Source organism: Oryctolagus cuniculus, chromosome 5 (assembly GCF_051225735.1).
Source record: "Oryctolagus cuniculus isolate XC-2025 breed Fujian yellow rabbit chromosome 5, ASM5122573v1, whole genome shotgun sequence".
Taxonomy (NCBI): Eukaryota; Metazoa; Chordata; class Mammalia; order Lagomorpha; family Leporidae; genus Oryctolagus; species Oryctolagus cuniculus.
The window spans coordinates 90,079,829-90,093,753 of NC_142871.1; the positions used below are offsets into that span (position 1 = coordinate 90,079,829).

At 40.6% G+C, this 13,925-nt stretch overlaps 1 protein-coding gene across 2 annotated transcripts in view; it reads left to right on the plus strand.

Moving 5' to 3' along the window:
- IBTK (inhibitor of Bruton tyrosine kinase) overlaps positions 1–13,925 on the plus strand; it is a 94,149-nt gene that overhangs the window by 30,791 nt on the left and 49,433 nt on the right. The window contains exons 11-16 of one of the 2 annotated variants that reach the window (XM_002714548.6): positions 1,009–1,186; positions 2,018–2,617; positions 3,820–3,906; positions 5,767–5,849; positions 5,931–5,968; positions 6,779–6,875. In XM_002714548.6, the coding sequence (XP_002714594.1) occupies positions 1,009–1,186; positions 2,018–2,617; positions 3,820–3,906; positions 5,767–5,849; positions 5,931–5,968; positions 6,779–6,875 (1,083 nt within the window). The remainder of the gene's footprint in view (positions 1–1,008; positions 1,187–2,017; positions 2,618–3,819; positions 3,907–5,766; positions 5,850–5,930; positions 5,969–6,778; positions 6,876–13,925) is intronic. The other variant, XM_008263147.5, reaches the window with a different exon arrangement.

The window sequence follows — 13,925 nt, forward strand, 5'->3', positions numbered from 1 at the left end:
TTACAAACTATTCACATTGTAAAAGAATCATTTCTTTACATACAAATTTCATGTCTGTGTGGAAGCACCATATACTTTGTTGTCATAGGCTTGATTTGACTTGTCATGTTATAATCATTTCTTAAATGTCTGTTGTCCTTGCCTAGACTGTGTGCTCTATGAGTGTAGGGACATGACTATCTTGTTCACTACTGATGGTCACTATTTCACCAAAACTCCATCATAGTAGCATAGTATGGTCCCTCAGATATTTGCTGAATACATGCAAGAAAGGGAGAAGAGAAAATGAGGGAGCAAATACATAGATTTTGAAGACATTAAGCTTACATGTTTTTAATGCAAGTTGAGGAATTTAAAATACAATAAATTTGTTTTTTAGAAAGGTAAGTTTGGTAGCAGTATTGAAGATGTGGTTGTTAAAAGACAAAATCATGCATAATTGAGATTGACCCACCAAAAATTCTCCATATAAGAACCAGTATAGGCCGGCGCCGCGGCTCACTTGGCTGATCCTCCGCCTGCGGTGCCGACACCCCGGGTTCTAGTCCCAGTTGGGGCACCGGATTCTGTCCCGGTTGCCCCCTCTTCCATGCCAGCTCTCTGCTGTGGCCCGGGAAGGCAGTGGAGGTTGGCCCAAGTGCTTGTGCCCTGCACCCGCATGGAAGACCAGGAGAAAGCACCTGGCTCCTGGCTTTGGATCGGCGCAGCACATCGGCCGTAGTGGCCATTTTGGGGGTGAACCAACGGAAAGGAATACCTTTCTCTCTGTCTCTCTCTCTCTCACTGTCTAAACTCTGCCTGTCCAAAAAAAAAAAAAAAAAAAGAACTAGTATATATAGGTTGTAAAATGTGATGAAGAGAGAGAGGATGTAGTTTTTCTGAAGTGCTTCCTGTACACGAAAGATATTTCCATGCTCTCCCAGTTGTTTTCTTGTTCCATTTACTCCTAAATCCTTTTTATAGTTGTAGTAAGGATTTAATTAATGATAGTTTGTTTTTTCTTTTTAGCAGAGATTTTATCAAACCTTCATAATTCCTCATCAGATGTGTCTTGTGTCTCTGATATAAATAGTGTGTATGAAAGAATTCGACTTGAGAAACTCACTTTTGCCCATAGAGCTGTTAGTGTCAGCACAGATCCAAGTGGATGTAATTTTGCAATCCTGCAGTCAGATCCTAAAACAAGGTATATTGTATATGTTAAATTTCATTTTTGGGTAGAATAATCATTTGGGGTTTTTTGTCTGTGTTTTCAGTAGCTCCTAGTGCAAATTTAATTGAAGAGCTTTTGCCAAGTCTTGTAGAGATCTTAGAAAAATAACTATGTTACCAGGATAACTCAAAGGTGGAATTTGTTATACTGGATATGATTAGCATTCTCTTTAGTTTATAGCAACCTTATGTTTATTGAAAATATTGAAGGTATGTGTACATGCACATGGAAAACTTATTTGTCTCTAGTACTTCATGGTGTACCTTAGATTCTGATTTTGAGAAATGTATTATAAATATTCCTTGGGCAGTTTGTAAAATTTTCTGACCCTTGAATATGGTGAGAATTGACAAAAGAAGAGGTAGTATAGAGCCACTTGGCTGGCAGAATCTTAGTGCAAATGTCCTGTCACATCACTAGAGAGATTAGAGGTTAAGGGGGAGGAAGTCTTGGAAGTAGAGTGATCACCCATTTTGGTTTGTCCATATATGCCCTAGTTGTAACACTAAAAGTCTCATCTCCTGGGAGACTTCTCAGGCCAAGGCAGATCAGGAGAGGTGACCCCTCTACCTATTGTGTTTCTCTGGTAAGTACTGAAAGAACCAGGATTACAGAACTGGTGCCCATATGGGATGCTGGTGCCACAGGGAGAGACTTAGTCCACTATGCCACAGCACCGGTCCCAGAACTGTCATATTTTAGATTTTCTAATTTTAATAATTGCTACATTTGAAAAGGAGAATTGGCTAGGGATATTTTTACCTATTTCCTTTAAAGTAAAACTTATTTTTATTTCATTTCTAGCCTTTATGAAATTCCAGCTGTGTCCTCATCATCCTTTTTTGAAGAGTTTGGCAAACTGTTGAGGGAAACAGATGAAATGGACAATATCCATGATGTGACATTTCAAGTTGGCAATAGAATCTTCCCTGCACATAAATATATTCTGGCAGTCCGTTCTGACTTTTTCCAGAAATTGTTTCTTTCAGATGGTACTACATTAGAATTTACAGATATTTACCGAAAAGATGAAGATTCAGCAGGATGCCATCTTTTTGTGGTAGAGAAGGTTCATCCTGATTTGTTTGAATACCTTTTACAGTTTGTATACACAGATACTTGTGACTTTTTAACTCATGGCTTCAAACCAAGAATACACTTAAACAGAAAACCAGAAGAGTATCAGAGTACTCTGAATTCTCATATGAATAAAATGAATTGTCATGAAGATGATAATCAGAACTCAACATTAGAAATGTTTGAAAATCAAGCTCATACAGTTGGTGAAAGACAGAAAAGCAAACAAAAATCTTCTAGGAAAGGAAAAGGTGCTGGGGAAGATGATCCTGTAAGAATGTTGCAAAATGTTGCAAAGAAGTTTGGCTTCAGTAATTTGAGTAGTAGGTATGAATTCTTTGCTATCTTATTGTACCTACCTCATTTAATCCTCCTTTTAAATATTCTTCCCTGTTTGCTTGTCTTTCTTTTCCTTCCATATCAGTTCCTCCTCTTCCTTTCTACCCCCTCCCACTATTTCTCACTCTCCCACCTCTCCTCCTCCTTTTTGGGGGGCAGAGGTACACAAATTCATTCCTCCTCTATTTTCTGGTAGATTTATCTCTCTGTTGGACTCCTTGAATTAGGACACAAGTGGGTTTCAACTTTTTAGGGTGTGAGTGTGTAACAGGGATTTGGAGTGGCAAGGAATGTAGTATGCTGGGAAGTTCTTTGGAGTTAGAAGATTTATGCAGTATTTGTCTCTTAATTCTGTTACTGGCTGGGGGAAAGTTTTGCTTGACCTTCAATTTCTTATTTTATAAAATGGTAGAGATAATATTCACTTTGTATTGTTGGTAAAGCTTTGTCATATAGCGTGTGTAAAGTGCCCAGCAGTGTTTGTCACATTGTAAGTCTGGTTCTTTGGAGTTCTCTCTCTCTCTCTTTTTAAAAGATATATTTATTTATTTGAAAGACAGGTCAACAGAGATAGGGAGAGAGAGAGAGAGATCTTCCATCTGCTGATTCATTCCCCAAATGGCTGCTACAGCTAGGTCTGAGCCAGGCATAGGCCAGGAGCCAGGAACTCCATCCTGGTCTCCCACTTGGGTAACTGGGGCCCAAGTAATTGGGCCATCTGCTGCTGCCTTTCCAAGCACTTTAGCAGGAAACTGGGTCAAAAGTGGAGAAGCCAGGACTTGAACAAGCACTCTGATATGAGATGCTGGTGGTGCAAGTAGCAGCTTAATCTGCTGATCACAATGCTGGCTCCTAGAATTCTCTCTCATTTTTAAAGGCATGTATGTTGCTTGTGGCAGTATAACCTTTGTTGTGGGGTAGGAGCAGGGAAGTAGTGTATATTGTGTTTCTATATAAAATATGAAAGAACTTAGTGCTATGACTTTGATTAGTTTTTTGGAGGAGTCAAGAATATTTATTTTGAATTATAATTAAAATTGACGAAAAAAATATGATTTTTTTATCCTGGAGTGGGGGTTAGTTGATATACTTTTCTAAGAGATAATATAATTATAATTATGCTCATATATATGCTTATTGTTGAATGTTATATTTGTTTATTTTGTTAATTTTTATCTATTCTTTGATAGGTTAGAGGGAGTCAGATTTGAAAATGAGAAAATTAATGTGATTGCCAAGAAAACTGGTAACAAACTGAAGTTAAGTCAGAAAAAATGGTAAGTTAGGAAATGAAGATACATTTTTCATGTCTAGATTTTGATCTTGTAAGTGCAGAAATGGAGTTCTTTTTTCCCATGTGAAGCAAAATGTGTAGGTTGCTATCCTGTTGTCTTTTCTAGTTTTCATTTCTGGGGAGCTAAGCTGTTGAATTAATGGGTAAAATGTTAACTGATGAAACGTTAAATGGTATTCATTCTTTCTAATTAATTTCTAGTGAAGAAAGAAATTTTTGATTTTTATTTTTTCTTGCTTGAATTTTGTGTCATGTTCTTAGTGGGAAATTTTAGCCCCCAAACCATTGTCATCATTATGATGATTATTTCCTTTAAATTTTTTTAAAATTTTTGAATATTCATTGATTTATTTATTTGAGAGTCAGAATTACAGAGGGAGACCAAGAGACAGACAGAGAGATCCTCCATCTGCTGGTTCATTCCCCAAACTGCTACAACAGCCAGGTCTAGGCCAGGCCGAAGCCAGGAGCCAGGAGCCAGGAGCTTCATCCAGGTCTCCCACATGGGTGCTGGGGTTCAAGAACTTGGACCATCTTGTACTGTTTTCCCAGGCACAATAGCAGGGAGCTGGATTGGAAGTGGAGCAGCCGGGACTAGAACTGGCGCCCATATGGCATGCCGGCGCTGCAGGCCAGGGCTTTAACCCCCTCAACCACAGTTCCAGCCCCAATTATTCCCTTTAGTGTAAATCTTTTTCTTTCTTTAAAGATTTATTTATTTATTTGAAAGGCAGAGTTATGGAGAAGCAGAGGCAGAGAGAGAGGTCTTCCATCCTCTGGTTCATTCCCCAATTGGCCTCAATGGCCAGAGCTGCACTGATCTGAATCCAGGAGCCAGGAGCTTCCTCCAGGTCTCCTATGTGGAGGAAGTCCCAAGGACTTGCATCTGCTGCTGCTTTCCCAGGCCATAGCAGAAAGCTGGATTGGAAGTGGAGCAGCCGGGACTAGAACTGGCGCCCATATGGCATGCCGGCGCTGCAGGCCAGGGCTTTAACCCCCTCAACCACAGTTCCAGCCCCAATTATTCCCTTTAGTGTAAATCTTTTTCTTTCTTTAAAGATTTATTTATTTATTTGAAAGGCAGAGTTATGGAGAAGCAGAGGCAGAGAGAGAGGTCTTCCATCCTCTGGTTCATTCCCCAATTGGCCTCAATGGCCAGAGCTGCACTGATCTGAATCCAGGAGCCAGGAGCTTCCTCCAGGTCTCCTATGTGGAGGAAGTCCCAAGGACTTGGGCCATCTGCTGCTGCTTTCCCAGGCCATAGCAGAAAGCTGGATGGGAAGTGGAGCAGCCGGGACTTGAACTGGTGCCCATATGGGATGTCGGCACTGCAGGCAGTGGCTTTACCCGCTATGCCACAGAACAAGTGTAAATCTTTAATAATAAACACGCTGTTTTAAATATCTTTGTTATTAATAGTTTCGTGTATAGGCATTTGTACTTTTTAGGTAATAGTTACGGGGAGAGAGAAATTGTGGAAGCACCTATACTATGCTTGACACAGAATAATTGTATAAATAAGTGAACTAAAGTGCTTCAAGTATGATGCTACTTACTGTTATATTAGTAGCATCTTACCTGGGATAAAAAAGGATAATTAGAAGATGGGACTTTTTTGAGTATTTTTCTTTATTCAGTTGACTTTTCAGATACTATTTTGGTTGTAAGACGGTTATTATCTTCCCTGAGGTGGAAGTGGATAAAATACTCTTTTTGTAGGTACAACTTTAAGAAAATAGAGAAACTAAGAAAATCTAGTTAAGCCAGATACTATAACAAATGTACTTATTTGCTAAATATCTGAAGAAATTGCTCTTGCTTCAGTTAAAATTTTTTCTTGCAGTTCATTTCTGTGTGATGTGACCATGAAATCAGTGGATGGAAAGGAATTTCCTTGTCATAAGTGTGTTCTTTGTGCTAGACTTGGTAGGTACCCAATTTGTTAGTTGATTTATTTGCTTTATTATTGTTTTACTATTCTTACTATACTTCATCTTTTTCTTTCAGAATATTTTCATAGCATGCTGAGTAGCTCATGGATTGAGGTAAGATTTTTTTTTGTTAAGGGAAAGGGTTTATTGGAGAAAACCCAGCAGGCCGGAGGGAAGGGGCGAGGAAGGAAAAAGAGGCAGAAGGAGAGCGTAAGAGAGAGACAGAGAGAGATAGACCGAGAGATCTAGGAGACGGAGGGAGAGAGAAGTGAGAGAGAGGAGAGGAGCAGACAGCTGAGAGAGAGAAGAGGAGTGACAGAGAGCCACGTGTTCAGGAATAGGTCCTTTTAAAACTTTGCCAGAGGGCAGGCAGGGAAGTAGGAGCAGCGAATCCCATTAGGTTGGGGGCGGAGCTTTACACCAGTGGCTGGGCCCCTTGGCCGCCTGGCTTCTAGCAATGGCGGTGAGGGCTAGAGCCTAGGATGGTGTCAGGGTGTAGGAGGTAAGATGTTAATAGAAAACACTTAGACTGGTGACTACACTTTGTACTTTTGAAATTAGAACTTAATATTTTAGTTTACTTTTTCATTTGTATTGAACTTTATGGTAAAGGCTGCTGGAAATAGCATTATTTAGAATTTAAAATTGTTGCTAAAAAGCTGCAAAATTTTCTCATTATTTAGAAATGTTCTGGGAATTCCAGTGTGTTTCTTGCTTTCTGAATTTTTCTTTGTCTTTCATGTTGTGTTTTGAAAGTGTGTATATATATATATATGTATATATATTTCATTTTAGCTTTTTAAAACAAATTTTAAGTTCTTCTATATTTAATGTGATTTCTTATTTGATATTTTTCATACCAATAACCTAAATTAGAATATGATAATATTTTATTTAATTATTTACTTTTTTTATCTTACTTAGGCCTCCAGTTGTGCAGCTCTGGAAATGCCAATACATTCTGACATACTGAAAGTTATTTTGGACTACCTCTATACTGATGAAGCAGTGGTGGTTAAAGGTATTAATAACAGGACATTTTAGCTGTATCATGTATAATGAGAGAAGGATAAAATTAATATGAATCTTAGTTTCTACTCTGCGTAAGCTGTCAACAGAGGCTTAAGTTAGAATAAATGATTGCTGACAGTGAGGGAGCAGAGAAAGAAATTTTCATCACTCATGAAAACAAACCCTTTAAGAATTATATTTAATAGCTGATTCAGCAGTTCCATTTCCTACTACTTTTTCAGTTGACATGAATGATCAAAAAAGAAGTTTTAGAAAATATTCTTCACAAGTTCTTTCTTACCTTTATTTCCCTGCCTTGTGATAACCTATCAGAAGCAAAAGAGATAGACTAAGAATTGAACCAAAATTTATAAAGAGTGCATTTGTAAACTTTGTCAAGCAAGATACCATGTTTCAGTTAGTAGGTGTCTTTCTTTAGTCATTGGTGTGTGCTATTGGCTGTTCTGTGGTATTCATTTTTTCTTTTACATGCGGAGTTAGACAGTGAGAGAGAGAGACAGAGAGAAAGATCTTCCTTCCGTTGGTTCACCCCCAAATGGCTGCTACGGGCCGGCGCTGCGCCGATCCGAAGCCAGGAGCCAGGTGCTTCCTCCTGGTCTCCCATGTGGGTGTAGGGCCCAAGCACTTGGGCCATCCTCCACTGCCTCCCCAGGCCACAGCAAAGAGCTGGACTGGAAGAGCAGCAACTGGGACCGAACTGGCACCCCAACTGGGACTAGAACCTGGAGTGCCGGCGCCGCAGGCAGAGGATTAGCCTAGTGAGCCGTGGCGCCGGCCTGTTCTGTGATATTCGTTTAACCTTTGGTTTTTTAAACCTCTGCTGTATGTTGGGGACAAAAAAATGAAGACTTTATTTTCAGGAAACCTACAATCTAGTGGAGAAAACAAACATAAGTAAACAAGCATAAATCAGCATAATCCTGTAAAAGATAGATACATACACTATTGTGTATCAGGTTGAAGAAGAGCCTTTTTATTCCTAATTTTGAATGTTTTTATCATGAAGAAGGATGGGATATTGTTAAATACTTTTCTGTATATTTTGTGATGATCATGACTTTTTTTGTCTCATTCTATTTTTGTATATTACATTTGCTGATTTTCCTATGTTGACTCATCCTTTAATTCCAGGACTATTTCACTTGGTTATATGTAATTCCTTTTCATGTGACTGAACTCACTTTGTTAGCATATTGTTGAGGATTTTTGCATCTCTAAATATAAGGGATATTGTCTTAGCTTTCCTTTATGTCTTTGTCTGGTTTATTAGCAGGATAATACTGGCTTTATTGAATGAGTAGGAAAGTGTTACTCATCTTCTTCTTTTTTTTTTTTTGACAGGCAGAGTGGATAGTGAGAGAGAGAGACAGAGAGAAAGGTCTTCCTTTTTGCCGTTGGTTCACTCTCCAATGGCCACCATGGCTGGCGCGCTGCGGCCAGCGCACCACGCTGATCTGAAGGCAAGAGCCAGGTACTTCTGGTCTACCATGGGGTGCAGGACCCAAGCACTTGGGCCATCCTCCACTGCCTTCCCTGGCCACAGCAGATAGCTGGCCTGGAAGAGGGGCAACCGGGAAAGAATCCGGCACCCCGACCGGGACTGGAACCTGTGTGCCGGCGCCGCTAGGTGGAAGATTAGCCTATTGAGCCGCGGCGCCAGCTTCATCTTCTATTTTTTGAAGAGTTTGCAAATAATTGCTGTTTTTAATTTTTTAAGATTTATTTATTTATTTGAAAGGCAGAATTACAGAGAGTGAGAGAGAGAGAGAGAGAGAGAGAAAGAGGGATGGTGAGAGATCTTTCATCCCCTGGTTCGCTCCTCAAATTGATGCAATTGCTGAAGCTGGGCTGATCCAAAGCCAGGAGCCAGGAGCTTCCTCTAGGACTCCCACTTGAATGTAGGCATCCAAAGCCTTAGGCCATCTTCCACTGCTTTCTCAGGCACAATAGCCGGGAGCTGGGTCAGAAGTGGAGCAGCTGGACTCAAACTGGTGCCCATGTGGGATGCCACCATTGCGGATGATGGCTTAACCTGCTGTGCCATAGTGCTGGCACTGCTTCTGGGGTCTCTTTCAAGAAGTCTTTGTCTATGCCAATTCCTGCAGAGTTTCCTCAAAGTTCTATAGAAATTTGATGCTATTGGGTCAAAGATTTAAGTCTTTGATCCATTTTGAATTGATCTTTGTATACTTTGTAAGATAGGAGTTTTATTTCCTACTTCGCATGTGGAGATCCAGTTTTCCCAGTGCTATTTGTTGAAGAGACTGTCCTTACTCCAGGGATTGATTTCAGCTCCTTTGTCAAAGATAAATTGTTTGTAGATGTGTGGATTTATTTGTGAAGTTTCTATTCTGTTCCATTGGTCTACATGTCTGTTTTTGTGTCATTACCAGGCTTTTTTGATTATAATTGCACTGTAGTATTGTGATACCTCTGGCTTTGTTTTTGTTGTATAAGATTGCTTTAGCTATTTGAGCTCTCTGTAATACAATATGAATTTTAGCATCATTTTTTCTAGATCTTAGAAGAATGTTGTTGGTATTTTAATTATATCACATTGAATGTGTAAACTGCTTTGAATAGTATGGACATTTTGGTGATATTGATTCTTCAAATCCATGAACATGAAAGATTTTTCCATTTTTTTGTGTCTTATGTTTCTTCAATATTTTATAATTTTCATTGTAGAGACCTTTGACATCCTTGGTTAAGTTTATTCCAAGGTATTTAATTTTTTTCGTAGCTATAGTGCATGGGATTGATCTTAGACGTTATTTCTCAAACATGGCATTGCCTGTGTATACAAAGGCTCTTGATTTTTTATGTTAATTTTATATCCTGCCAGTTTACCAGACTTTTTTATGAGTTTCAATAGCCTCTCAGTGGAGTCTTTTGGATCCCCTATATATTGAATCGTGCCATCTGTAAATAAGGATAGTTTGATTTCCTCCTTTCCAATTTGTATACCTTTGATTTCTTTTTCTTGCCTAATGGCTCTGGCTAGAACTTCCAGGACTATATTGAATAGCAGTGGTGAGAGTGGGCATCCTTGACTGGTTCCAGTTCTTAATGGGAATGCTTCCAGCTTTTTTGCATTCAATAAGTTGCAGGCTGTGGGTTTGTCATAAATAGCTTTGATTGTCTTGAGGTATGTTCCTTCTACACTCTATTTACTTAAGGTTTTCATCATGCAAGGATGTTGTATTTTATCAGATGCTTTCTCTGCTTCAGTTGAGATAATAATATGATTTTTGTTCTTCAATTTGTTAATGTAATGTACCACATTGATTGATTTGCAAATGTTGAACCATCCTTGCATACAGGGATAAATTCTACTTGGTTCAGGTAAATGATCTTTCTGATGTTCGGTTAGATTCGATTAGCTAGTATTTTGTTGAGGATTTTGCATCCATATTCCTCAGAGATATTGGTTGTAGTTCTCTTTCTCTGTTGTATCTTTTTCTGGTTTAGGAATTAAGGTGGTTCTGACTTTATAGAAGTAGTTTGAGAGGATTTTTTTCTTTTCAGTTGTTTTGGATAGCTTGAGAAGAATTGGAATTAGTTCTTCTTTAAATGTCTGATAGAATTAAGCAGTGAAACCATCAGGTCCTGGGCTTTTCTTTGTTGGGAGGGTCTTTATTACTGATTCAGTCTACATCTTGTTTATTGTTCTGTTTAGAGTTTAAGTGTCTTCATGGCTTAATTTTGGTAGATTGTATGTGTCCAGGAATCTCTCTATTTCTTCTAGGTTTTCCAGTTTGTGGGCATTCAGCTCTTTGTAGTAATTCCTCATGATTCCTCTTATTTCTGTGATATCTGTTACATTTCTTTTCTTTTTCATCTCTGATTTTATTGAATTGGTTCTTTATCAATTTTGTTTATTTATTTTTCAAAAAACCAGCTCTTCATTTCACTAATTATTTTTGCTTTAATTTTGTTTATTTATTCTCTAATTTTAGTTATTTCCTTCCTCCTACTAATTTTGGGTTTGGTTTGTTGTTTTTCTAGGGCCTTGAGATGTATTGATAGCTCATTTATTTTGTACTTTACAATTTCATCATGTAGACACTGATAGCTATAAACTTTCCTCTTAACACTGCTTTTGTGTATCCTCTAAGTTTTGATTTGATGCATTGTCATCCTCATTTGCTTCTAGAAATCTTTGATTTCTCTTTTGATTTCTTGTATGACCCATTGTTCATTTAGAAGCATGTTATTCAGTCTTATGTGTTTGCCTATGATCTAGAGATTTTTGAATTGTTGATTTCCAGCTTTATTTCATTGTGATCGGAGGAGATACATGGTATGATCTCTAATTTTTTTGAATGTCTGAGACTTGATTTGTAGCCAACATGTGGTTTATCCTAGAGAAAGTTCCATGCACTGATGAGAGGAATGTGTGTTCTTCAGGTGTGGGACGAAAAGTTCTGTATATATCAGTTAGGTCCATTTGGTCCATGGTGTCAATTAACTCTGTTGTTTCTTTGTTGATTTTCTATCTAGTTGATCTGTCCACTGATGAAGTTAGATGTTGAAGTCCCCCATTACTATTGTATTGGAGTCTGTGTCTCCCTTTAGGTCCATTAACATTTCTTTTAAATAGCCAGGTGCCCTGTAATTGGGTGCATAAACTTTTTTTTTTTTTTTTGACAGGCAGAGTGGATAGTGTGAGAGAGAGAGACAGAGAGAAAGGTCTTCCTTTGCCGTTGGTTCACCCTCCAATGGCCGCCGCGGCCGGTGCGCTGCGGCTGGCACCCCGCGCTGATCCGATGGCAGGAGCCAGGTGCTTCTCCTGGTCTCCCATGTGGGTGCAGGGCCCAAGCACTTGGGCCATCCATAGCAGAGAGCTGGCCTGGAAGAGGGGCAACTGGGACAGAATCCGGCGCCCTGATTGGGATTAGAACCCGGTGTGCCGGTACCACAAGGCTGAGGATTAGCCTGTTGAGCCATGGCGCCGGCCGCATAAACATTTTTCACAGTCACATCTTGTTGAATTGATCTCTTTTTTTTTTTTTCTTATTTTATTTTAATTAGCATCTGAGACTGGGGAGTGGAAGGGGTAGGAGGGACTTGGGGAGCAGGTGGGAGGTGCTGTTTCACCTTCCATGGCTTCCTGGTGGAAATACGGAGTGGGGAAGAGCGATCTGGGAGAAACTATGGGCAGGGTGGCACGCTCCCATGAAGGGGCCAACTTCTCAGACCAAAGTAGCTGTGGCCCCAGGCAGAGGAGCGACTTGGGATGTGAGCTAAGGCAGGTTCCTTCCTCCAGGAGACATGGCTGGGCAGGGGCTGTGCAGTGCCCATACCCCTCATCAGTTTTTGTGGGCCCTGAGGCAGGGACAGTGCTGGTCAATGACCTCTGTTAGCAGCTTGAGCTGGGATGCCCTGGGAGAGGCAGCAGGGAGCTCCTCATGTGAGGAGCTTCACAGACAGGCATATCTGAACGTCACAGAGGAAGATGTTCATGAGGTCACGGCCCACCTCCTGTGCAATCTGGGAGATTACCTGGCCCTTCTGACCAATCAGGATCCTCTGCAGGCAGGTCAAAGAGAGGGACACAGTCATGTTGGCAGGGTTCCATGTTGAGGGTGGGGAGGAACCCCCTCCCTAACACAGTCTTGGTCCTTCCCCTAAGCCTGGCTGCACTTACCACATGAGACTCTTTTTTTTTTTTTTTTTTTGACAGGCAGAGTGGACAGTGAGAGAGAGAGACAGAGAGAGAAAGGTCTTCCTTTGCCGTTGGTTCACCCTCCAATGGCCGCCGCTGCAGCCGGCGCACCGCGCTGATCCTGGCAGGAGCCAGGAGCCAGGTGCTTTTCCTGGTCTCCCATGGGGTGCAGGGCCCAAGCACCTGGGCCATCCTCCACTGCACTCCCTGGCCATAGCAGAGAGCTGGCCTGGAAGAGGGGCAACCGGGACAGAATCCGGCGCCCCAACCGGGACTAGAACCCGGTGTGCCGGCGCCGCAAGGTGGAGGATTAGCCTATTGAGCCACGGCGCCGGCTGCCACATGAGACTCTTTAGGCACCAGAAGTTTCTGTAGAATCACCAGTTCCCCACTTGGTCCTTCCTCCCACACCACTGTCTTCTGCACAGGGAGACATCATGACAATCAGCCCATCCCCTTGCCTCTCTGGTACCAAGCTGTACTGCTCTGGGTGTATGCCTGGCACAGAGGCCCACAGATCCCTTCCCTCTGCCTGCACCTGCTGCACATTGTAGGGCACCTCCTGGGGCAGGTACTCCAGGAGCTTCGCTCGGATGACGTTGGCACAGATCACTTAAGCAGTACCTCCTGGCAAAGACTCAGCCCGGGCCTTGGGAGTTCCACAGCAGAGTCCTCACCAGCCAGACACCTGAAGAGATCTGAATTGATCTCTTAATCATTACATAGTGCCATTCTTTATCTCTTTTAACAGTTTTTGTGTTAAAGTCTATTTGGCTGATTTTAGGATGGCTAAACCTGTCCTCTTTTGCTTTCTGTTAGCATGGAATATCTTTTTCCGTCCTTTCACTTTCAGTCTGCTGGTATCTTTGTTGGTGAGTTGTGTTTCATATATAGTGAATAGATGGGTCTTGTTTTTTAATCCTTTCAGCCAATCTGTATCTTTCAAGTGGAGAGTTTAGGCCATTGACATTCAGATTTACTATTGATAAGTAACAACTTGGCCCTGCCATTTTTCCATAAATATTCCTATTGACTAGTATGGGTTTCCTTTGTACTTTTACTGGGATATTTTCTGCCTTCATATTCTTTCATGATGATGACTATCTTTCTGTGTTTTCATGTGTAGCAAATCCCTAAGTATCTTTTGTAAGGCTGGATGAGTGGTAACAAATTCTTTCAATTTATGTTTGTTATGGAAGATATTTTTTTCACCTTCTTTCATAAATGAGAGCTTTTCAGGGTATGGTATTTTGGGGTTGACAGTTTTTTTTCTCTTAAGACTTGAGCCATGTCTTGCTATTTTCTCCTAGCCTGTAGAGTTTCTGCTAAAAAGTCAGCTATGAATCTAAATGGAGATCCTCTAAAAGTAAT